Raw genomic sequence first — 24833 nt, 5'->3', positions numbered from 1 at the left:
ATCACAATTATGGATTAGTGAGTTGAACTGGTACTAGGAGAAGCGGAACTGCTGTAGGGGAGATAGGAAGAAGGAGTATCTGCTGGTTTCAGGGGTAAATGTTAGATTGGCTCAAGTATTCTGGAAACAAGTCTGACTCAGCTGATTGACTTCAGGGAAACAGTGATATTATCACTTCTAAATCACAAAAAGGCTCCCCAGTTAGTCAGCAGCCTGCTTATTAGTATCACTGGGTGTAAGTGGGCTGCTTGGAAGACATTTCAGCTGCCTGGGTTTCCTAAACAAGTATGTCCCAATTCAAGTCTTGCAATGATGCATGGGCCTCTATTTGTGCTTGGTGAATAGTCCTGTTAAAGATACCAATTTCAGGATGTAAATATTTAATATATGCATTGATCTCTATAAAATTAGACCCTTAGTTTTATTACTGAAACTAGCATAAAAGTCCCTATTTTTACTGCTGCTTGGGAATTCCCCTGGAATACTCAGGGGAAGAGTACAAAGGCAACTAACCTTTCCTTATATTCCAGATATCTAGCAAGGAAATTCTTCTATCTGTGGACAAAAAAGACATTTGGACAAGTGATCCCTTCCAAAGCCAGGTAGATAAAATTACTGAAATCAAGGCTGGTTTTGTTTTGTGGGTTTGTTTTTTTCTTTCTCCTTTTTTTTTTTATGGCTTAGTGCTGTGTCATTGAGCCAAGAAAATATTTGGATGTCTTTTGAGATCACTTGAAGGTTTCCTTTGATTACCCTTCTTGCTCCTGCTTTTTGTTTGTTTTTAATAATCATGGTTAAACTTTACTAACTAAATTCATAGGAATTGTGGTTGTCTTGATGAAGTTGAACTGTATGTATATAAATGATGGGGTATGATTGTGATACCTGCTTTAAGTTTAACGATTTTTTCAAAGTTGTAATGAGAGATAGATCTTGAAATTCAGTTCATTTTACTGTTTGTGCTATTGTTCTTAATGTATATCTGTATATGCTTTGTATCTGTCTGACTTTGAAATACCTGTGGCAGATGATTCGTTTCTGTTGTTAGTAGTCAGCTACTGAAAACCAACTTTGATGCTCTTTTCTTGTTTTGCTTTAATTTGCATGTTCATTCTTGTTTGACCACACCCTTGGGAACTGGAGCAGTTCCCAGTGGAACGACCTGCATTTGTTACAGAGTAAGAGCAGGCCCTTAGTTACCCAGTTTCATTGTACTATGTCTGCCTTAGTTGGTACATGGAAGTCGTGTGAGCCTTACCATTCTTGCTATCCCATATACTTTTGTGCTACTTTGGCTGTGTGTAAATTCAGGACAATGAGTATTTTATTTTATGTTTTGTAGGAGGATGAGTGGAAATACATTTTATAAAGTTCAGCAAGGAACATAAACAATAAATAACTGCCTTTTCAGATCTAAGCGTCCCCAGTTCTCTGTAGCTTTTATTTGCAATGTGCTGTTAATGCACCAAGTCCAAAAAAATAACATATAGCTCACTCTTTTCTTTTTCTTTTTCTTTTTTTTTTTTTTTTTCCCTTTTCTGCTTGAGTGCTTGGAATGACTTAGCAACTTGGCTTGGGGTAGGTAGCTATGAATTGCAACTTGTGAGAGGATGTATATGTGTTTCACTGAGGAACCTGTAGGTATTCTGGACCTAATCCTGTTGTTGTTACAGACATGACAAATTTCATTAAGCTAGCGGGATAATTGTGATCAAAGGCTGTGAGTCCGGGCTTGTGTGCTTTTTGTTTGTTGGCTTATATGTTTTCATGGGTCCTGTTTTCCTTGTCTCCATCACAAATATGAAGAGATGAGAAATTTTTTTAAAGTATTTGTACTCTACTTCATGAGAATTTCCAGTTCTTAGGCTGCTGCCCAGGTCATCTTGACCATGTGGAAAAATGTTAGAGAGGATAGTCTAAAATAAAATAATTGCTTGAAATAGTAGATTATGAATATTATTTTTAGTTGGGTGATCAGAATCCTAGTTCCCTCACGCAGACATTCCTATATTTGAATTTCTAGTTGTTCACAATTCAGATGAAATGTAGCATTGCTTCTTACCTGGTCAGGTGTGCATTAATTAAATCTGGGTATAAAAGCAGAGACTGTTCTAATGAGGTTAAAGACTGTGAAGGTCATCTGTGACTTGTGAATCAGTTTTGTGCATGGCTTAGCTTCCATTGGAAGCAGAAGGTACCTAAGCAGATGAACAGCTTCGTTTTTAGCATAAATGATGTGCAACTAGCTGAAGGAGTTTTTAAGCCTATTTAAGCGTTCTTTGGGAAGATTTTAAATTTGGGATGACAAGATCAGTATGCTGTTTCTAAGAACACAATGGAAATACTAAAACATTATAAGACCTGAAGAAGCTCTTGTATTTATTTCTATACATAAAATATTTTGTGCTAAAATTACAAAGAACAAAATTAGCAAGGAAAATACACTTACCATTATCAACTGTGCTGGTTGTTTGAGTAAAACAAGGAACTGAGATAAAAGATGCGAGTTATTCTAAAGTCAACTGGTACTCTGATATTTGGCAAGTCAGTTAACAACATCCGTCTTTCCTTCCTTGACTTTATGTGAAGTATTTACAGTCAGTAAGATGATTGCTTCTTGTCATACTTCACAGAGCCTTGGAACAAAGCGTCACAGCAGGGTAGTATTTTTTGAATACAATTAGATGCTGTTAGGCTAATCAGGCAAGACTGCCAAAGAGGTAGCGTAATCTTCATTAAAACTGATTTGTGGTCAATCTGGAAAGCTGTATGAAGTTTCCCACGTCCAAATCTTTCAACTGTTTAGATGCTTTTATGACCAGAAGATTCTTCAAAAAACTTTTGGAGAGTCGAAAGAGTGGTGGACTGTTTGCAGGGAAAGGAAGCTCAGCCTCAGAGCTGCCAGCCACTACAGGTTTGTGAAATTGCTTCCTATTATTGTGTGTATATAGCAGGATGAGAAATTTTCCTTAGGTTCTAAAGGAGTTATACCAGTGAGAAGTTACATCAACAGTACCTCTAGGCCAAGAGCAATGTCTTCATTGCTTATTTTCATATTTTTCTTCCCCTCTTTTTTTTTTTTTCCTTTGGTGTATTTTTGTTGCTGTTGTCTTAGGATGAAGTAAAAATTTCCTATCCAACGTATCTTTAGAGTGCAACTTAACTTGAAAGAATCCTACTTCTAGGCATTGGTAGCTATTTCACTGAATGGTGCTTTTTTTCATTTTTTAGGCATTTACTCCATAATTTGATATTCAAGGCTTGGAGAGCCTATGTATGCCAGCAACAAGAAAAGAGGAACAAATATTATGTTGCAGAGTCTCATGGTAAGTGAAGTGATGGTAACTACGTTTATTTGGGGACATATTGAGATGGGAGTTTCCAAGGGAAATATTTACGCAGAATCTCTGTCCCTGGTATGTGTTTGCTCATTGACCTCCCCCACCCTATGGAAGCGTAATGCTTTTAGGTACAGATGGTTGTCTGTCTAAAGCTGGTGGGGGGTTCTGTTTGATGCACTACTGTGTAGCTATATAGTTATTTAGGGATGCTAGTGAATAAGCTTAAGGGCCTCTCCATCTGCTCTGGATTGCATTGTTTGTTTTTTGGGGGGTGGTTTGGTTGTTTTTTTGTTTGTGGGATTTTTTTCTTTTACTTTATCACAATATGTGTTCAAATAGATATTTTTTAATATAATCTCTTATTGGAATTCTTTATCAACTGTGAATTTCTATTTTCTATAGAAATTAGATATCAATTCTCTGTGGTGTTAACTGCACATATTTTATCTGTATTCATTATTCCTTCCAGTTTGTGTCTTGCAATTGAAAAGAAGCCCAAGGTTTTGAAGAGCCCCTTGTCTTATTGTATAGATTCTTTGTTCTGCAATGGATCTGTCCGACTTGATGAAGTTGCCTATATTGATTGCAACTTCCTTTGGCTTCAGGGAACGACTGTTCCCTTGAAGGGGAGGATGACTTTCTTTTAAAGATGACACTGTGATTTTATTCTGTGCTGATTTGCAAAATAAGTTCACTGGTCTCTTTGCATATGGATGTTGCTTCAAAATATTATATAGACTGTCACCTTTCACAGAATCACAGAATTTTTCAGAGTTGGAAGGGACCTCTAGAGATCATCTAGTCCAACTCCCCTGCTAAAGCAGGATTGCCTAGAGCACATTACTCAGGACTGCATCCAGGTGGGTTTTGAAAATCTCCAGAGAAGGGGACTCCACAACCTCCCTGGGCAGCCTTTGGAAACAAACTGATAGGCTTAGATTTCCTTTCTTACTGAGTGAGGCCAGAGTACTTACAGAAGCAGCTGTGTAAAAAAAGTTGGGTGTTTTTTTTTTTGTGTCAGCGTGAAGTGGCATAAAATCATTTATGTTTTTGGATTGTTTCTTTCTGATATATTTGCTTCAGTAGTGTCAGTTCTGACAAGCCAGGCTGTTATGAGGAGAAAGTGCAGTGCACTGCATAAAGTGGTAAACTGGAATTTGTGACACCACTTCTGTTTTTAGCCAGACCTGTGTGACCAGCCTGCTAAATAAACTTGACTTGTTTCTGGTTGATTTCTCTGCTTGTAATAGAGAATAACTCTTGAAAAGCTACTGATGAACCTGATGAACTTTTTTTTTTTTTAAACAAACCAAAGAAAATCCTGTAATTCTTACCCAGCAAGGTTGTTACGCTGAATATTGTTATACAATTATATACCCTGTAAGCACTGAAGACAAAGCAATGCCATTGTCTGATAATTCATGCTGCTCTGAACAAATGGCATGATGCTGTCAGCGTTTCAGAGATTCTTGTCAGTGTAACACCCTCAGCCAGGGTGGATGCTCGGGGCTGCAGCTGTAGTGGCTGTCGTTTCAGGGTTTCCCACGAGGTGTCACTGCGGGTTGAGGGGACTGGAGGTCAGGAACAAGTGGTGTTATGGAGGGGTTAAAAATGCCAGATTCTTGCATGAACTTACGGTGCTGTAATTTTTTTTTCTGTTTTTGTGCACAGCAAAGAAGAAAAAGTTGCTCAGGACCTGGCAGTTCTGGGTGGTTTATGTTAATGTCCAAAGGACAAAACATGGGATGCAGTCTGTGGCACTGGCATTCAGGGAAAGAAGCTGTTTGCGGTAAGAATGGAGTGGAAACAGGCAGAGAGGCACTGCCCATAAGGCCATGGTTTTTTACCTGTGTTCTGTTATCTTTTCCTGCAGTGACTTTGTTCCATGTTCAATTTTTTTTCTTTTTTTTGGGGGGGGGTGCGTGTGGTGTGGGGTGTGTGTGTCTGAACACCCATAGACTATGAATTTAAAAGATTGTCATTCATACCTTTTTCCAGTGAGAGAAAGGTGATTTCTTGCACCAAACTACAGAACCTGAGTTTGAACACGTCTGTAACTTTGTTTTGGCAGCGTATCATGGGCAGTGTGGAGAAGACGATACTACCAGAACTGCACTAGACATAAAATGAACGGTTTGGCACTGCAGCATTGGGCCCAGAGCCTGCAATTTCGAGTAAGTCCTAGGATCTCCAGCTACTACCATTTCTAATGTTTAAGTTGCATATATGTGTAACTAATATGTTGCAGATTAACAAAAAATAGGCCTTACGCTAATTTACTTTGCAAATTACAGTACTTATGGTGGAAGAAGGTCAAAATATTTTTTTTTACAAGAAAAATTTCCTTACAAGAAATCTAGGCAAAGCAAACTGGATCCATGTCTTATATTTGCTAGGAAGCAGACTAGCCAAAGGAATTATGATTGTCTTCTACAATGCTTGAAGATAGTGAAAGTATCAGAGTTAGCTCCCCCAGAGAACTAGCTACAGGTAAATAAGAGGTAGAAGAAAACAGGTGTGTGGATTTGCAGCTGTGGCATTTTGAGCAGGGCATGAAGGGTAGTTGCATCCAGCTCTCTAGAGTGCCAAACTCTACAGAGGTCCAATCCGCTGTCCCATTAGGAGGCAAGAGAGCACTGGTCAGCTGTTTGACAGCACCTTGCCTCTTTGTAAGACATTTCTTACATCCTAATAAATTTCTGTAAGCATGTTTTAACTCCATTTTGGGGTGAGAAAATACAATCCAGCATTTTATATTCTTGAGAGGTTGTCAGCTCCTTCAGCAAATTGTTCATCTTACCTGAAGTGAAAACAGTGTAGCTTGCCTTCTTTCCCTGGAACTGTGGCTTTTTGTCCATTTCATTAAAAACAGGTGTTGGTATTTAATTTTAATCTTTGCTGAAAAATGGCAGCACTGCCTGGTTGAGGCCAGTATTCTACTGATGAGATAAACTCATGACTTGAGAAACCTTACGTATCTCAAGATATGATTGTCTTTTGTATGAAAATACACTGTCTGAAACGAAGTATGTTGTCCAAAAAGTATTCTTTGGACTTTTAATGAAAAAAAAAAAGTGTGAAAGTATCCAAAAAAGGAAAAAAACAGCTTTGATATTGACATTCTTTGTCTTTGGCCTTTTCTGTGCTGACATTCCTTTGGCATTTGTTTGATTTGGTTGGGTTCACCCCCCTGGGGGGCAGAACTTCATTGCTCATGACTTTCACCTTTAGGTCTTAAATGGAATTTCCTATTGCCTTCATGTTCTTCCTCTGTTCTACTTCCGTAATCTCATCCATTTTTTTCCCAACTTACTGCCCTCCCTCCTCAATTGTTCTGCCAGGCTTGGTTGCAGTGGCAAGAGCTGTATTTATACAGCCAGAATGACAAGCAGAAGGAGACTAGGGCAGTAGCTCACCATCAGCACTGGAAATTGAAGAGATGCATGGAAGCATGGCTGGGTTACCTAAACCTTCACAGAGCAAAGAAGCGTCAGAATGGTGAGTTAGGACAGAACAGGCTCCCTTTGCTTAGGGCACAGTGATGTGTTTTTCTATTCTAGAAGATGCTGCAGTGTTTCTGATTGGTCAACAGATGCAAGTTGGACTGTACACTGTTACGGGCCTGGCTAGTTAAGGTTATACGCTGAACTGTCAGGAACATCATCTGCTTTCCCTGTGATTAATTTAAAAGAAAATGCTTTACGATTCCCTTGATGAAAACTTGCATGTTGCAAATTAGATTCTGACTGAGATAGCTGAGAATGATATATTCAGGACTATTATCAGTTGATCTATGTGCAGATTTTCTTCATAATCAGAAAATTGCAACTCATACAGGATGGTAAAGATTAGTACACCAGTTCTTCTGTTTCTTCCCTTGAAGTCACTGGAAGGAGTTCAGACGTGAACGCCTGTTGATTGGTGGTAGTGGAAAAGAATCCAGCTTGGATATCTGGGAACTGCTAATAGGAGTATGCTGAATTGTAAGCAAGCTTGTGTATGTTGAACAAGTGATGCAGCATTAACTTCCCCTTCTTAAGTCAGTACAGTATGTTACTGCTTTAAAACTGCCTTTGTGATCAATTGGAAGAATACAGTCCGTAGCTGAGCGTTACTGTGAATACTTACAACCATTTTTCAGTGCTAGGGCTTCTGTCACTTCAGAACCAGTGGCTTAAATGTCATGGCCTCATCCGATATAAATAAGCCCAGGACAGAACAAGTCATGAGTAACTTAAGTGTTTTGTTTTCTAGAGCTGGCCCGAGAGCATCACCAAAGCAGGGTAGTTCAGCAGTGTTTCTCTGATTGGCGGCTGTCATGGGAGCTCAGAAGAAGAATGTGGGCTCACCGAAAAGACATTGGAAAACTAGCAGTAAGGATTGCCTTACGGAGAGTCTTTGCACACTGGAAGCATTGTATCCAATCTGTATTTAGTCCCTAGCAGTGACAGGTTAAAAGTATTCCCGCAGGGGAAAGATCTGGTTAATGAGCAGGACTGTTGTGCAGTAGCGTGTGTGACAGCAAACGCGTTATCATTAGAAAGATGTATGTAAGGCCACACTAACAATTAATAAAACTCTTGCAATTACATTATGTTAGCCTGTTGACAGCTAAGAGCCTGCTGAAGATAATTTAAGGTTGGAAAGGAATTCCTTACTTATCAGTGAATCAAAAATGTGTTGTGGTAAGCCAGCAAAATCTAAAAAACTTGACTGTAATCAAAACTTGCACAGGTAACAGTGGAGGAAATTCAAATACTGAAGCAAATTTAGATGGAGGTCTAGTGCCCCTCTCTGGGAGAAGGTTGTGTGTATATATTGGGAGAAGGTTGTGTGTATATATGGGGAGAAGGTTGTGTGTATATATCAGGATGTTTCTGTATAAAAGATACTTTAACTCAGTGACAGACATCGTACTGCGCATGGAAAAGACTCAACGGTGTGAGCTGGCTGAAAAACACTACGAGCATCATCTGTTGGTAAGAGCGCTGTTACGCGTCAGGTAGAAGAGGCTGTGGGGAGAATCTGAATACTTCTGACTGGCAGTGTGCCTTTAGTACTAACTATGGTGTGTGGGTATTAAGTGGGGGATGCACCATTTTCTGCCATGGTGAGTTTGGATTGGGTATCAGGTTTCTAAATTCCAACTATGCTGCAATCTGCCAGTTGAATCCAAATGGGGATACTGTGCTGCTGTCTAAAATAGTTATTCTTCCAATTGGGAAACTGGTGAGGTAGCAGATTAATTTTGATGGTATTGGGCTAACATGTTCCCTGGCCATTACACCATGAGATTGCATTTTCCCCTTGATTTTCCCTGATGCTTTTTTTTTTTTTAATTCCCACCTCTACCCCAAATGTTTCTGTCTCCTTACACTGTTTTGCTACAAGAATTAATTTTTTCCCTCTGTAACATTACATGTGTACTTCTTTTCACGTGATTCCAAAGATAGCTTATTGCATGTGCAGGGACTTTAGTGTCTTTTTTATTTTTTATTTAAAAATGAGAAATCCTTGAAGACCATCTGAAAGGTGGATCAGTACTGATCATCAAAAGAATGGCAATAAACCTGTTCAGATCATAGATTGAAAACATTAGTGACTATAAAAGCACTTTAAGGCAGGATGCTCTTATAATGCTATTTGCTATGTTCATCCCTGAATCAAGGTATTGTGGGATTGTAGACCAAAAGACCTTGTGCCAAGCAGACCTAAAAGGGAAGTGGATCTTTTCTATTTTTGATAAGGAGCAAGTTAAGAGTCTTGAACTGAAGGAGGAGATAGATTGGGAAAGGACTTGGGTAGTGGTGTTGATAGATGAATAAGGAGTTAGATGTCTTGCAATAAAACCCTGGGAAAGTGGAAGGAAATTTTAGTTTAGCTGGGGAAGCAACAATTTGTGAGAGGAAATTGATGCTTGGCTTTGATGACAGGTTCATAAATCCTAGCTATTGCAAGTAATAGCATCAAACATAGATTGTCTGTAAGGAGCAGCCAGTTCCAAACTTATCTGTGCTTGCTGATTTGGATTAGATGAAAGTCGTGTACATTTCTTGTTGTTACAGAAACTTGGGTTTAAGGGTCTTTGGCAGAATGTCACAAACACTCGTCTCCAGCAAATGAGAAAAAATCTTTCGTACCGTCAGCATCAAGTTACAGTGAGTTTAACATTGTTTTGTTCCTGTGTTAGTTTTTCTTTAGCTGTCCTATTGGCTTCCACTTTCACCTACAAAATACTTTTTTATTAAATTAGTGGTTTTCTTCCTAAATACTAACAGCCACGGAAAATCTCCTGTGTAAGTTGACTGTCAGTCTTAGTTACATTATTTTAGTTTTGTTTTCCTATCACGGAATGGTCAGGGTTGGAAGGGACCTCTGGAGATCATCTAGTCCAAAGCCCCTGCCAAAGCAGGGTCATCTACAGCAGGTTGCACAGGAACACATCCAGGAGGGTTTTGAATGTCTCCAGAGAAAGAGACACCACAACCTCTCTGAGCAGCCTGTGCCAGTGCTCTGCCACCCTCAAAGTAAAGAAGTTTTTCCTCATGTTCAGATGGTTCCTATGTTTATGGTGACTTTTTGTTTTACCAAGGAAGTTCATAGCAGGTTATAAAACAATTTTCGTATATGAAGCGGTACAGGAGGCAACCATTACAGCTGGCAGTTTTAGTAGGACATTGAGTCATTTCTTTCTTTGCATTCTTCTCCTCCCTTGATATCTATGTTTTTTCATGTCTTAGTTGTTTTGTTTCAGGTGCTGCAGAAGTTCTGGAGCTGTTGGAAGTCCCGTTTAGAAGAGAAGGAGGAAGAACAGCAGCAGGCCTTAACATCAGTGGCTCTTGCCCGTTATAGGTACGCAGGGAAACATTAATGTAAATTTGTACAAATGTGGGATTTGTGAGCCTCGGGTTCTCTTAAAATCTGGTAATACATTTGGGAGCATGACCATCCTGATGCCAACTGATCTTATATTTTCTACGAGTAATGGACAATTTACATCTCCTGCTTCTCTGTGAAATGCAAGAGGGCTATTGATTAAGCCTAGCTCTGAGGCTTTTTTAGATTTAAGAGCTAGAGGTTTTACTGGTAAGAGCAGTAGGTTGCAGCATGAGCACAGAAAAAGCTCAAAACGCTTGCTGCTGCTTTACTTTGGGGATGGTCAGGGGGATTTGATGGCTCGTGTATGCTACCTCTGCTGATAGAGGTACTCAAAAAGGGAAGGTAAGGCTTTTTTGTAAAAGCTAAATTTATTTAGTCCTAGGAATAAGTCAACATTAACAAAGCAGCCAGAAGGCTTTTAAATTTGAGTTTGGTGGGGAGTACCTGTTTATTATGACAAAGTTGAAAGGCTATATATTTGATTCTTATACTTCCTCTGTTTATTGGTTCTTAATGTTGCTTTCAGTTGGTTCCAAAAATGGAGGATATGCAAATACTCTAAATTTCGTTGCCTTAGAACTTTCTTGATTTTTTTGAGTGAAGCGTAGCAGGAGAGAATGAGACCTTGACAAGACAGGCCTGTGCTACTCAACACAGCGTGCCGTACTCTACAGTGCTCGGATCCTGGAGCTAGATTTGAAGCTGAAAATATTTCAACCACAATATTGCGGTGTTGCGCTCAAATAAATGAAGCCTGTTGAGATGTCCCCATGTTAGTATATTAGTGCCGTGGGCCATGTAGAGTTGGTTGGTTTAAATTAGATGCAGGGTAATAGGGGCAGGAAAGGAAGTTTCATTCTGCCATGCATGCTTACGTGGGATGTTCTCTTTCTGATTAGCACAGTCTGCATTCAAAAAGACATTTAATTTTACCAAAGCTCAGAGAACTACCCTGTGGCCTAAACAGTATCTTCCACTCAATAAAATTTCAATCTCATTTCTTCTAACCCTCCCAGCAGAGTTTGCTTTAAGTATTAATGTTTTCTTGATTAAGAGAGGCTAATACTACAAGAGTTACTGATATGTTTGGTACTGAGTTAGAGTTGATTCTTGTTTTGTTTTCAGGGCATAATTATTGCAGAAATCTCTCTAATTGCCTGATGTCTTGGCATCATGATCATTTTGGTTTTCCTGAGAGGTTACTGAAGAAATATTACTGTGGTTACCTATCTTACATTCAGTTGCTGACTCTTCTGATAGGGTTATGATTTATGATGCTATTAAAACTTATTTCCCATTTTCTGTTTTAGAAGACTAACAAAAAAAGGTTTGCTTTCCTTGGAAAAGGGTATGTTTTGAAATGTGCTCTTACAATGAGTGCCCTCCTGGGACACTTTTCTCTGTGTAAGTTGAGAGAAAAAATGGTTTTTAACATTTAATCTTCTTTCCTGGTGGACTTGGGACCTTGCACATTTCGTTGGCAGAGGATGGTCACACCCTGTGTTCTAGGTTCATACCTTTGTCATCAGAAGCCTGGCCTCACAGTTGAAAAACAAGCTGCATAAAGTCTGTTTTGCCTTGGATATTGGCTTGCTTTTGGGGAGATTCACAAATAGGTTTGGAGGGCAGGCTGAATAATGAGGGCGGCTGCATTTCTGCGAGCAATTAAGAGCTTTTCCAAATGGTATGAGAGTGCAGCTGTGGTGCATTAGCTTACCCTTGGGAGACAAGGCTCAAAAGACTCAGGAGGTTCAGCTTAGTGAAGATGAGTTGGAGCATGCAGCTGCTGCAATGTAACTTATGCCTCTCACCAGGGAAGGGATGAACAGATGGTTTGAGGGCTCTTGTTGGTTCTGTAGCCATACTTTGATTCCATGGGTCAGGAATGTTTTTGTGTGCAATTTTTTCCTCTTTAGAAAGAGTATAAATGAAGCCCTATTTTCTGAACACAAAAGAACAAATTATAAGAAGTGTGTGGCTCGTTCAGAGGTCCGGGGCTGCATTCCAACCAGATCTAAGTAAAACTTCCATGGCAGCTTGCCAGAACTCAGCTTCCCTCTTGGTCTCTGATGCACATACATGCTGTCTCCCAAGGCAGTGCCCCAACTGCTGTGTCTGGTGGTAAGACCCAGGACACACCCCAGAAGAGCCATCAGTTGAGATTTGTGACTGTCTACAGATCAAAGACTCTTGCTGGCAATTACCAGTACCCTCCAGGAAGGGTTACTTAACTCATGTTGTTTACCAACCCATAAACTTGTAATGACCTGTAACAGCTGTGTACCAAAAATTAACTGGTAAGAATCCCAAGTATCTTTTAGGCCTCTTTAGACTAGAGAAGAGCTGGGACTTGCTTACAATCTAATTAGTACACCCACATGATGGTTCTGGAAATAACTGATGTAGTGTGAACTGAGTGCTCTTTCCACTAGGCTGTAGCTCAGACTTCTGGACTAGGATGTGTCTACCATATGCTTGCTCTGTGAGAGAGATGTATCGTGCTCAATCACAAATATACATTAATTGCATTTTTGCGATACTATTTGATAATGACTATTGTGCATCCCACAGGAGGAGGCAGACTAGCAAGTAGTATCTTCATCTAGAGAGAAAGAAGCTTTGATAATGAGGGCAACTAAACTTACCTTGTTCATAAAAGAAAGCCCTGGTAGAATCCCTTCAGTGTTGAGATCAGACCATGCTGCTCTTTATTATTTGTTGTTATAACTTTTTTCAAGTCCTATTACAATGTTTGTTTTATATTTTTTTTTGTTGTTATTTTGAAATAAAAAGGTAGAGTAGGATTTAAAAAAGTATTTCCAAGGGGGGAGGGAATGCCTACATTTACAGTGGAGAAGAAATAAAAGGTTATTACATAACTATTTTTTTCTCTGTGCCTGTGTTTGTAAATAAAATAAATTATTTGGTGAGAAATTGGAACAATCTTTTGAATGATCTGAATGGAAGCAGTGAGTTCTGATAATGTCAGAAAACTCATTGATCTTTTCTCACATATGCTGGGTAAGATTTCAGGGGACAGACTAATTGTCTGTTTTTAAACCGAGAGAATAATGAAGACATAAAGCTGCCTGATTTCCAAAGAAGGTTTGCATCATCACATCAAGTAACTATTTAAGATGTACTTGGATTGGTCTTCTGACGTACATAAAATCTATCCCGTTTCTGAAGAAATTCTCTCCTGAGCTGACATTCTCCCTTTTCGCTTGCAGGAGGGTGTTGATGAGACAGGTATTTGACATGTGGTTGCTGAAGGTGTACAAGCAGCAAGAATACCAAATGGGAGAGAAGAGGGTAAATGTAACTCTTCTACCTTGCCTTACTTAGGAAATAGAGATGATGATTTCTTAGTCACTGTCTGTGAACATCAGTTAGCATGAGATGGACTTGAGTGTTGTAAATTCCCTTTTCCCTGGTGGGGGATCAAGTCAGGGGAAACAGATTACAACCAATATTTACAAATCACATTTTTTTTAGTTAAGCTGTTTATCAATCAAGCTGTTATTATTAGAGGATAACTATTCACACAGTTCATTCACTTATTCTCTCACCCAGTGAATATGCACGTGTTGTCTCTGTCACACTCTGTTTCATAGATTGAAACAATAATAGTAATAAAGAGCCAACCCCAACCTATTTCAGAAGAGCAGGGTTGTACTGACAAACTAGTTGCTTCTTGGTAGGTGTCCAGAAAGTCCCTTAGGGGATACTTCATTTCCTTATATATATATAATCCTGTGGTCTTTACATATAGTAGCCACTGCTGCCTTTTATGTGGTCTGAGTTACACAACTCATAGCTGATGGTAGCGTGGGCATGTGGCCTTGTGCAGATATGGCTGACTCTTGGTGTTCTGAGATTATCAGTTCTTGCGAATTCGACAGCACTAGTTTCTGGAGCTTATCAGTTCTTGGGAGTCTTTCACATGCAACTTAGCAGCTTGTATTTTTCCTCTCTTTGGGCTACTGTTTTCTGATAACAGTTTCTCCATCCATGTGCATAAAGGTACCTGCAGAACATGTTCACATAAACTTGCAGCAAAGGGGCTTTGACATGTGTCTGTTACTCTTCAATGTGAGAAGAGGAAAATGGACATTGGACAGTTCTGTGCATGTCACCTTTAAGGAATTGTCTTCTGTTGTTTGTAACTGGCCTGTGTCATGAATTCATTACCACCTTCTTTCCGTTATAGGCTGTACTTCATTTTGAAAGGCAACTATTGCGTTGTTTCTGGTCCTTCTGGCGTAGAAGAACAGCTGCACGTTTGGAGGAGCAAGAGGGCTTGGTTTGTGCAAGAGATCACTACAATAACCTACTGCTGCTAAAGGCTTTCTGTCTGTGGAAGCAAAATACTCAGGAGAGAAAAACAGAGTAAGAAGGTTTTTTTGAAAGGAAGAATTATTTGGATTGGCCCTGGGGTGGCCTACTTTTGACAAAGCAGCATTTAATTCACAATGATTCTGACTCCTTTTTTTGTACTTTAGAATCTACTCGTTTGTGTTCACTAAATGACTCACTGAAAATAGCAAGTGTGGACTCACATCTGTGCTAGAGGGGTTCAATAACACAGATTGCATTGTAGGAGAATAATTAAATTATTTTTCTTATAGGAGGCTCAAGGAGATGCAGGCATTAAGATTTCACTATTCAAAGTGTCTGCAGCAGACTTGGAACAAGTGGAGGGAGGTGAGAGTGTTAACAAATAGGGAAGAGCTTGAATCCTTTTTGTTATGTTCAGGTCGCTTGTACCCATATGGCTAGAAATTAAATTGTTTATTTTAAACAGTAGTAATTTCTAAGCTCTCTTACCCTTCTAGGTGGATAAAACCAGTTCAGTGTGGGCAGAACAGGAATTGTGTAGGAAGGAGAGGGTGTTCTTTGACTTTTTGTTCACTTGTGGCACTTCGCTTTTATGCTGGGCCTTTTCCTTACCATGATGTGATGTACTAAATGTGCCTTGCAGCATGTCTGGAGAATCTGTGAGAAATTTTGGAGTTGATGCTAGTCTGTTGATCTGGAACTGTTAACTTGAGTGAATTGCATTGGTCTTCAAGAGGATTCCTAAAAAGGGCAGAGGAAAAAAAAAAAAAGCCTAAACTAGGCCTTTTGGAGGAATAGCAGAGTGCAACACCAGTTTGAGTGAGAAGAGAACCTATTATAGCAAGATAAAGGATTGATGTTTCCCCAGAGAATTCCCCTGGGAATGGCCCTCTTCCCTCTGCTCTCTACCGTTGCCTGTTTTCCCTCCATTGCATCTACATATCTTTTTTCTTTTCCCCTCCCTCCTTATAGTATGTGGGGCATCAGCATGAGAAATGGAGGAAGTTGGTGCAAGCAGACATGCACTATCGGCAGACATTACTGGGCAAGACCTTGTCAGCCTGGAAGGTAGGAAGGAATGTCCTTTTCTTTGTGAGACTTGTCTGTGTGTGCTTAAGTGTTTCAGTGAGAACTGAAGAGGTGCCATGCTTGTTTCACTCTAGGCTCCTACACACCAAGTGTGTGAGGTAGAATAGAGGCTATTGTAGGTATGGTCATATAAGCTCTAGCATTGCTTTTTGGAGCAAAAGAACCAATGTAATCTTGTGGCTTTGGTGAAGGGTATATAATAGCTAGCATTAACTAACCTATAATGACTGTTCATCCCAGGAAAAACAGCATTTGATTTCAGCAGCTGTAATCTCGGGTTTTCCCCTCTTATATTCTACTGCTGCTGCTACTCTACTAAGCTGCTACTAAGAGTTTCCAGAAGTCTTCTGTCCTCAAAGATGTTGGCAGTCAAGGGAAATTTTACCTCTCGCTGCTTTTCTTGCAGAGTTACCAACATAACATACAGTGCATTCTATACCAAGTAGCTGAAAAGGAGAAACAGCACACTAGACTACTGCTGCGGTAAGCCTGTGTTCCCTTGTGCAGCATGAGAGAGAAGCGACTCTTTAACTTTCACTGTCACCATTGTAAATTTTTGAGTGTCAATGTGGGGAATTGACTCTGCCGTGCACGGCTATTTCTGTGCAGGTCACCTAGCTTAAAGCAGTCAAACTCTTCCTGGGTTGCCATCTGTTTTGATTTAACTATTTTTTAATCTGTGTTTAGTCCCATGAGAGACACCAGACAGCAAACTGTATCATTCCCTGCAGTGCATGGATTCTGACTGCTATATTATTAAAGCAGCCTGGAAAATGTAGAGGGTGTCTTGCATTATAGTGAGGAGAGCGATGAAAGATATTTCTTTCACTTTGTATTGGTTGTAGTTGGTTTAATTTTAACTACGTCATTTGTTTTTAGTGCTATACAACATGAGTCACTTGCAGAGTCTGATTGACTCAGCTTAAGATGCTTGGCTTAAGGCAGTGTTGTGGTTTGGCGCTGCCTTCTCTTCCACTGAGACCTGAAGGGGCAGAAGTTGATTTGCAAGACTGAGTTTATAGAGGCAGATGGGTTTGGTTCCCCTGTGAGTGGGAAGGTATCAAATGAACAAGTGAGAATCATTCTTAATGCTTTTTGTTTGTTTTTTATTTTTTAATATGTTTTGCCTTCAGACAGCTTCTGTGTACGTGGAGAGAAAATGCCCTTGCTCTTGTAAGTGAAGCTGAGGCAACTACTCGGGCAGATGAGCACTACAGGAGAGCAATCCTGTCAAAGGTAGGGTCTGTATAGCAGATCCCAAGGTCTCAGTACAGATGCTGGTTCTGGCAGGGGTCAGGTAGTGCAATTAGAAGGACCGAAAACTTCATCTAAGAGCCACTACTAAGAAAGGTCTAAAAAGTGGGAGTCCTTTCTCCTTTTTAGACACATCTCTGAAACTGTTGTCTTTGAAGTGAGCTCATGGGTTTTCCTCTTCCTTTCTTTCTCCCCATTTCCTACAAGGAAGGGAAAACCAGTAGTATGATACAGCACAGTAGTATTACCTGGGGGGAGGGGAGTGAATGGGCAGACAGAGGGCCAGAAAAGAAGATACCTTGAAAAATGCTAGGGTGACCCTCTGAAATACTGTTATATTTAATTTGTAGGAAATTTGCACTGTCTTGCTGAGCCTTATGTGAAAAATGAGATGGAAATTATTATGGTTGCAGCAATGTGGAGCACATTGCTTCCCCTTCCAAAGAACATTGCAATGTCACTCTGTATCCTGTCTCTTGTTTGCATTGTATCTTTAGGTGTTGCTACAGTGGAGATACTCTGCCTCACTGCAAATGTATTACCGTCAGCAGAAGAGGACAGCTGTGATGGAGGCCAGAAAACATTTGGATATAGGTGAGCTGATGGAGATACTAAACTCTCAAAAGACTTAGTTATCTGTGTATGATCCTTAGAAAGATGTGGTATAGTAGGGCAGTCTTGTGTCATCTGTACAGGTGAAATGACCAGATGGTCTATTGAGCCTACAAAGGATGTCCCTATAGAATGGGGAATGACTTGGGACTTCAGTGATCTGTTGAAGGCTGCTTGTGTGGCTTTTGCTTCTCTGTTGATGCCTTGTCTATATAAGGGATCGTAACACTTCCTTCCGCAAAGGAATTTTCCATTACTAATTTTGGGAAGCTCAGATGTCTTTGTTTTGAGAGCACTGCAAGTAATCTTATCAATTACCTCTTCAGTCTTTCTTTAGTAATTAGTACAGAAAGGCCCTCAAAGTCTGCGAGCATTTTTGTGGTACCAGCCATGTTCTTGACATGAGGACTCTGAAGCACAAAGAGGGCAAATAATTTCCTAAAGATTATAAACGATGTCAATGGCAGCAGGGAAGACTTGCCATTCGCGCCTCACTGTCCGTTACCTGAAGCGTTTCACAATCCTCCTTCCTAGTGTTGAGTACTGTCAGTGTTAAGTATTGCTAAAACAGTCTAGAAGAGTAGCTGATCACTTGATACTCTCTGAGATTAATAGTCTCCTTTTGATACGTTAGTTAACTATCTTCTCCTAACAGTGCGTTTACAGACCCTCTTTCTTCACTGGAAGGCATTAACTAGGGAGTCTCTGATGTTGAGCGCTCAGCAGCAAAGGGCAGTACAGCACCACCAGCAGCACCTACTCCAGAAGTACCTGGTGAAATGGAAGAAATATCATCAGTGGTGCCTTGGGAAGATGGTGAGAAGGATCAGCCTCCCCAGCCAGGGACCCTGAGTGGGGAGTTGTGGGTGTGGAGGAGCAGGCCATGTGCCCCGGTGAAGGGAATGGTGGTTTTCGCTGAGAGGACCGTGACAGCCTTGTACATTGAGGAGGAAGGAACATGCCTTGTGTTTTTCCTGAAGAAGGCTTGATAGAACTAATAGACTTTAAAAGAGATGACAAGCTGGGCTTGCCATGTGTGGGATCCTTTACTGTTAATTAAATCCTTGCTGGGCTCATAGATATTTGCAAATGGGGTTACACCGTAGGGCACTTAGATATTGAGGGTGGCCTCAACAGAACAAAGGGAAGGTGGTAAAGGCTGTTTGGTACCTGTTCTGCTCTAGTAGCATTTGGCTTAGATAAGTGGGGTTTGTTTGCAAGTGACTCACTGTTTGGGTTGTCTTACAGCTGTTACAGAGACAGGGAGATCAGCTAATGACTCATAGACTTTGCTCTGCTTCCTTCTCTTGCTGGAAGATCCGGGTAAGGAATTGTTCCCTGGGTAGGTATTTAGCTCCTTGCTGATCCTTATCTCGTCTTCTCCTTCATATTCCATTTACACATGAGGACCAAAAAAACTTATTTAAACATGTTCTGGAGTTTTGGTTCCACTGGCACAAGAGACACCTTGCCGTATACTGGGTGAACCAAGTAGGTTATTCTGCTATGGTTCCACTGGCCCTTGCTGTTTGGATGATGCTCGGTTTGGCCAGTGTTTCTGGTGTGGGACATGTAAACTCCTAACCTGGTTGCTGTGCATTTTTTTCCCCCGATAGCTGTTGCAGCAGCGATGGGAAAAGCGGAAGGCAGTTCAAGCATTGTGGCACTGGTCCCATTCATTGCAGAGGAAGGTAAGGGTGTGTGGGGCAGGGGCAGACAAGTAAATTTGCAGATGTGCAGATCATGTGCAGGTTTGACTGCAATTGGCAGAGTGCACTTTGAATATCTGTTTTCCTTTCATCTTTGGGGTGCTATGTGTTATTTTAGGAGGCTGGAAAACTGTCCCGAAATCCTCTTATCCGATTAAAAAATTTGCACGTGTTTTTCCCCATCCAGCCTCAGCTGACTTAAATCCCTGTCCCTTTGTCCTTGTGGTAGTGTCCTGCTGTTGCTGTGGCTCTGCCTATTACTATCCAGTGGAAAGGGAAGTGTTCCTGTCTGCAGGGGGAGTCCCTGGCCCAGAACCTGTCTTTGTAACACTTGCAGCTAACTGGTGTTCACGTTGTAGGTATTCGGCGCTTGGCTCAGATTTACCAAGGGGCAACAGCAGAAGAAAGATGGCATTGAAAAAGCCACAGGAGTTTACCACACTACTCATCTGAGAGAAGGTGTAACCCGCGTCTTGAGGTGCACTGCTGGCATGAAACAGCTGCAGGGACAGCGCCAAGCCCAGTACCAGCTGAAGGTGAGAGACAAGTGATTGCTCAGACACATCCAGAACTGCTCTGCTCCGATCTACTCTGTGTGTGTGTTTGTGTGTATGTATGTATCTTGGAGCCCTAACACCCTGTCCTTTTATTCAGCTGACTACAGCACTTCAGACTTGCGTTGCTAATTGGGAACTTTTCTTAATGGAGCTATTTCAAAACTGGCTAATTCCTGCCATAGGCAATGTTGCTGGATGAAAACTTTGCATATGGCTAGAATCTGGTCTCTAAATTCTGTGCTAAAATGAAGCATTAGAGGCTGTGTCTAATCCTGTCTTGGCTTTAGCACCACTTACACATTCAAGTGTCACTAGTGTCACAAGTGGCTAGTGTCACTTCTGCTTTCAAGCACCAGCCCAGCCCTGTGTGTGGAAAGGAAGATAGGGATGCCTCTATTGGGTGCTCTCTTCCTGCTCCTGGGCAGCTTTCCTATCTTTTTTCCAGCTTTTCAAGGCACTAATTGTTCCATTTGCTAATATGCAGCCTGCCTCATAGCAGAAGTACCCAGTTAATTCTCTTTATCCAAATGTGGACCTGCTGATTTAGCTTAAGAGAGCTGGTATGGTTGTGAGGTCATCAGAAGTCTCAGTTCCTTTTTGCGGTGTTCTTTTCCCTGGGTGGCATGGCGTTGCTTCCTACGCTCAGCCATCAAATGCTCTACTATTCATTGTGTTGGCAGGCGGCCTACAGCCTTCACCAGTCAGTGTATCGTTGTGCCATGCTGTGGAAACAGAAGGCTCTCTCCAAGAAATTAAATAAGCCTTGTTCTTTTCTGCCACCTCTGAAGAAGCAAGTGTTGTTTAAAATGCCTGTTAGCCCTGAGACAAGAGGACATTCAGCAGAGGAGGAGCCACAGCCTTCAAAATGCAGTCATCTACCATTTCACCTTGCTGATGGGGACTCAATTCTCAGTGATCTGTGAGTGTAAAGTTGTAGTTCCTCCTGCATTTCTCCAGCATATATGTAGTTTTGCATATATGTAGTCTATCTGCTGGTCTCTCTCTGCATGGATGTAGTTTCTCTGTCTGTGTCTTTATCGTTTTTGTATTTCCATGTTTTCACACTGATGGCTGTTAGTTCTGTGGAGTTTCTGTAACTCTCTGACCTTGCATCGTATGGCTGCCATTGCAGTTACACAAGACCTGCTGCATAATGCATATATCAGCCTACAAATAATGAAGGAATTTGTGACTTTATAGTTACATGTCAGTGATGGGGAGAATCAGCTCAGCTGTATACTTTCCCACTATGTGTTTCTTAATATACAGCTATGAATTCATGGACTGTTGGTCGTTTGTCATAGAACAGTTAGGGAAAAATTTGAAAGATGTATGTGATGGGACTTTTACCATCATGAGAGCTTATCTATCTTGCCCAAGTGACCTAAAGCTGTCAGTGGTGCTCCTTTTTTTTACTGAAGTCATGTATAGGGTCTGATGAAATAATAAACATCAAGATCCTGGCTGTATGAACTTTCTTCTTGCCTCTTTCTTTTTCCTGGGGAAGGTATTCCTTAAAAAATTCTTACTGATCATGGGGCAGTTGCAAGGAAGAATCTTCCATGGAGCTTCTCAGTTCAGGACAGGAGCCTTACAGGGAAATAAGGTGATAGCTTCACATTTCTTTCAACTAGTGTGTGCTGCCAAAAGAAGTAGTTCTGCATTGTTCAGTTCTGTTCCTTCCACCACTCCTTGTGTTGGCACAGTCATTCATACGGTGAACCAAATTGCAATATTGTGTTCGAAATTTAATCTTTAAAAACTACTAGTGCATGCAAGGGGGAACGTTGCAGAGCAGGGATGAATGATAGAATAAGACTGTTTCTTTAGCTGCAATGCCAGCTTACGCCAGTTTAAAATAATCATGAATTTGGGGCATTATTGATTCCGTTTGTTCTTTTCAGAAATGCTATTCGACGAGCAAGGTTACCACCACGGAGGCCTGACTTCCTTCTGGAATCTCTAGAAAGAAAGGAACTGCTGGGACCTCCTATTACTAGGTAGAAAATCTGTTTTTAAAAGTAAAGAAAAAGAAGGTGACTTATAGTGGGCTTTATGCTATGCTTATCCCCTCAAATCCCCTTACCTTCATAGCACAGAACGTTCAGTAATTATGGGACTGTGCATTGCTCTATACTATCAAAAGGCCATGGTGACCTTAAAAACGTCTAGTTTCTAATACGAAGCGGACAAGAATAATGGAACTTTCAAGTTAATTAAATAGCAACCAAGGCTTTTGTTTCATTAGTGAAAGATTTTGAAGGAAAGATAAGGCACATCACTTATTTCCAAAATCAATGGGCTTAGTTAATAAGTAAAGTTTCCTTTTCTGTCAGTCTTGCCACATAAACTCGGATGTTTGAGTTGTGCAGGATGCTTTTTGGCTCATGGATTATATTCGCTCCACAACAGGTTTGGGTCTGGATTTAACTAAAGTACTGGGGAATCATTAATGATTCTGGTAATGCAGAGCCAGAACTGAATATTTCTCTCTGTCTTAGCTGAATCAACTTTGCTCTAAAAGGAGCTGCTATTTTTATTTTTACTCTTCCCAAGAGGTCTATGCTGCTGAAATTGTTCAACTAAGCAGTGGTTTCACTGTCTTGAGTGTTCTGCACTTGTTCTAGTTATGGTATCACTTAGTGCTGGAAGTGAGGGAGCCGAAATTCTTCTTGCTATAGAAGCTGAAATTGCTTTTAAGCAGATGCTTAGACTGAACTTTTTTGTTACATTGTTCTGTTACATTGTTCTGTAATTAGCTTTAGAGAAGGAAAATATCAGTTTCCTGTCAAAACCTATCTGAGATTGCTGCTTCTGCTCCCCTCTTTCTCTTGTCCCCAGACCAAAATAAGGCAGGATTTTGTGAATGGGTTGAATTCACAGCTCTAAAGAAATTGTTTTGGCCTGGATTAATGTGGAGGATTTGGAGCAGGGCAGGTAGGAGTGCTGCTTTTTTTTTTTTTTTAAATTAGGGGTTCCCCTGCATAGTAAAGCAGCTAACTGGAAATCTGTATGCAAGGGAATAACAAGATTCTCCCTTTTTTTGCACTGACAGCAAAGGACAAGACCAATAGGTTGCAATGTACAGGGATCTCATTCTTCTTCCTTTTCAGATCAGAGGCACCCTTTCAGCAAACATCTGTGAATGAATGTTCTGCACAGACTGGGAACTTAATGCCAACACTTCAAATGGAAGAAAGTACTTGTAAATGTCTATCTCAAATGGGCAATACCACTCATTCCTATCCACCTCTCATACATGCTGCTCTCCCGCCTTTACCACTGTGGACACGTGACATGCACCATACTGTTCAGAGGCCAGAGCTATGGTCTCCTTCATCTTTCACGCCCCAAATGAAAGCTGGAGCAGAAATGGTGAGCATATTGCTGAAGGAAAAATTAGTGTTGTCACTGGGCTACTGTAAACATGCATGCTGCTTATTGCTGTTTTTTCTTGTGGCTCCTCTGGACTGTTGAGCCATTCTTTTCTTGTTCTAGCTATTGTCTTAAAAGCTGACCAAATTAACTGGCTCTGAATACGCAAGAACTGTTTACCACCAGTCTGAAGCAGTATTTCACTAGTTGACCAATCCGCACGTGTGTTGTACTGTAATTCATGCCTTTTTTCCTGGTCTTGCGCCATTCCTAGCAGGATGCTTTTCCTAGCAATTGACTTGAGAGTGCTGCTCCTTCAAAGAGCAATTACAGTTTGCCAACCAGATTACAGGGATTCAAGAGTAACTCAGCTTAGTAGCAGTGGCTGTGGCTGAGTCTCAAAAATTGAAATTCACTTCACCTGCAAGTAGGTGCTTGCATTTTAAACTCCTCTGTTCCACACAGAATGGGAGATGTTACTCTTGATGAAGTTTCTCTATGCTAGAAATCAAAGAGCCCATTTCTTAAGCTCTGCTGCTTCTGTGATATTTTATGAGAGGGCTCAGTGACTACAGAGGGTGTCTGAGTGGGAGTAGGGCCTTGTACATCAGGTGCGTCCCACTTGTAGGGCTTACTCAAGAAAACCCTTTGAGGAGAAAAACAATGTTGTTCTGATCATGTAGAGAGGAGGTCGGCATGTGAGTGATCACAAAGGAGCCCATTCCCGAGACTCTCAACAGGACTCTGTGGAGAAGAAGTTGCAACCACACTTGCAGCCACATTTGCTGTCACCTGAAGACTTGGTGGGAAAATGGAGTCACCAAACTGCAGGTGGGTCCTCAGATCTAAACTACAGCAGTTGTGCATCCTCCTCCAATACATGCAAGACTGCAAGTCAACTCTGCAAAATGTATGGAAGACAAGGCAGTCTTGTGTGCCTGTATCAGGAGGTGAAGAATGTCAGTCATTCCTTTGTGGGATGGTAATACAGTTTTGTGGACTCTGCTGAATTGGAGGCTAAAGCCCTGTTCTAGGGATTAAAGGATGGGGACTGCTAGGGGTCGGCTGCTTTTAGCAAGCATGTGCTCAGGTGCTGGGGCATTCTCACAGAACTCACTTCAGGAGGGAAGAATTCACCCAGTAAGGTTCTTCCAAGTTTTCCCTGTACTTAAGAGTATGGTTGTAAAGGGGATGGAAGGTGTTTCGATACAGTGTTTTTAATGACATAAGGGCATTAAATTTGTGTTACACAAGACTAGACTTACTACTTACTTCTAGAGTAGATGAATGGCCAAAATAGCATTTGTAGTACTAAGCCATTCACTAGAGCACTTCTTATCTTTTTTTGTTTTGTACGTAAACTGAGTCTCCAGAGCTTTTAAGGCTGTCAGGACTCCTGCCCTCTCACTGTACCTGATCTTTTGGGTGACTAGGTATATGTCAGAGGGTGACAAAACATGTGAAAAGGACTCAGGAGGGTTCCATGTCTCCATTTGAGTAACACGATTTCCTTGAAGAAACAGCAGAAGTCTGCTCTACTTCCATTGCTTGTGCCTTGTATCTTCCATTCAGATGAAGGGGAAGAAAGGGAGCATGGTTCCAAAGAAGAAATGGTGTTACAGAGAAAGCTGGAAGTTGAACTCCGACACATCCAACAGCAGATGCAGTACTACTTCAGC

At 40.9% G+C, this 24833-nt stretch overlaps 1 protein-coding gene across 1 annotated transcript in view; it reads left to right on the top strand.

Moving 5' to 3' along the window:
• SFI1 (Sfi1 homolog, spindle assembly associated (yeast)) overlaps window positions 1–24833 on the top strand; it is a 29064-nt gene that overhangs the window by 2791 nt on the left and 1440 nt on the right. Inside the window, exons 3-28 of the mRNA XM_009888577.1 lie at window positions 531–602; window positions 2807–2914; window positions 3232–3326; window positions 5013–5130; window positions 5413–5515; window positions 6683–6839; window positions 7596–7757; window positions 8250–8320; window positions 9407–9499; window positions 10096–10193; window positions 13451–13532; window positions 14431–14609; window positions 14849–14924; window positions 15531–15626; window positions 16054–16130; window positions 16781–16883; window positions 17399–17495; window positions 18169–18329; window positions 18762–18836; window positions 19130–19204; window positions 19582–19758; window positions 20460–20698; window positions 21684–21779; window positions 22893–23154; window positions 23838–23985; window positions 24727–24833. The exon at window positions 24727–24833 is cut by the window's right edge and continues 38 nt beyond it. Coding sequence (XP_009886879.1) covers window positions 531–602; window positions 2807–2914; window positions 3232–3326; window positions 5013–5130; window positions 5413–5515; window positions 6683–6839; window positions 7596–7757; window positions 8250–8320; window positions 9407–9499; window positions 10096–10193; window positions 13451–13532; window positions 14431–14609; window positions 14849–14924; window positions 15531–15626; window positions 16054–16130; window positions 16781–16883; window positions 17399–17495; window positions 18169–18329; window positions 18762–18836; window positions 19130–19204; window positions 19582–19758; window positions 20460–20698; window positions 21684–21779; window positions 22893–23154; window positions 23838–23985; window positions 24727–24833 — 3127 coding nt within the window. The remainder of the gene's footprint in view (window positions 1–530; window positions 603–2806; window positions 2915–3231; window positions 3327–5012; window positions 5131–5412; window positions 5516–6682; window positions 6840–7595; window positions 7758–8249; window positions 8321–9406; window positions 9500–10095; window positions 10194–13450; window positions 13533–14430; window positions 14610–14848; window positions 14925–15530; window positions 15627–16053; window positions 16131–16780; window positions 16884–17398; window positions 17496–18168; window positions 18330–18761; window positions 18837–19129; window positions 19205–19581; window positions 19759–20459; window positions 20699–21683; window positions 21780–22892; window positions 23155–23837; window positions 23986–24726) is intronic.

The sequence above is a fragment of the Charadrius vociferus genome, unplaced genomic scaffold (genome assembly GCF_000708025.1).
Source record: "Charadrius vociferus isolate BGI_N301 unplaced genomic scaffold, ASM70802v2 scaffold917, whole genome shotgun sequence".
NCBI classification, from domain to species: Eukaryota; Metazoa; Chordata; class Aves; order Charadriiformes; family Charadriidae; genus Charadrius; species Charadrius vociferus.
This window is presented reverse-complemented; position numbering and strand designations above follow the sequence as displayed.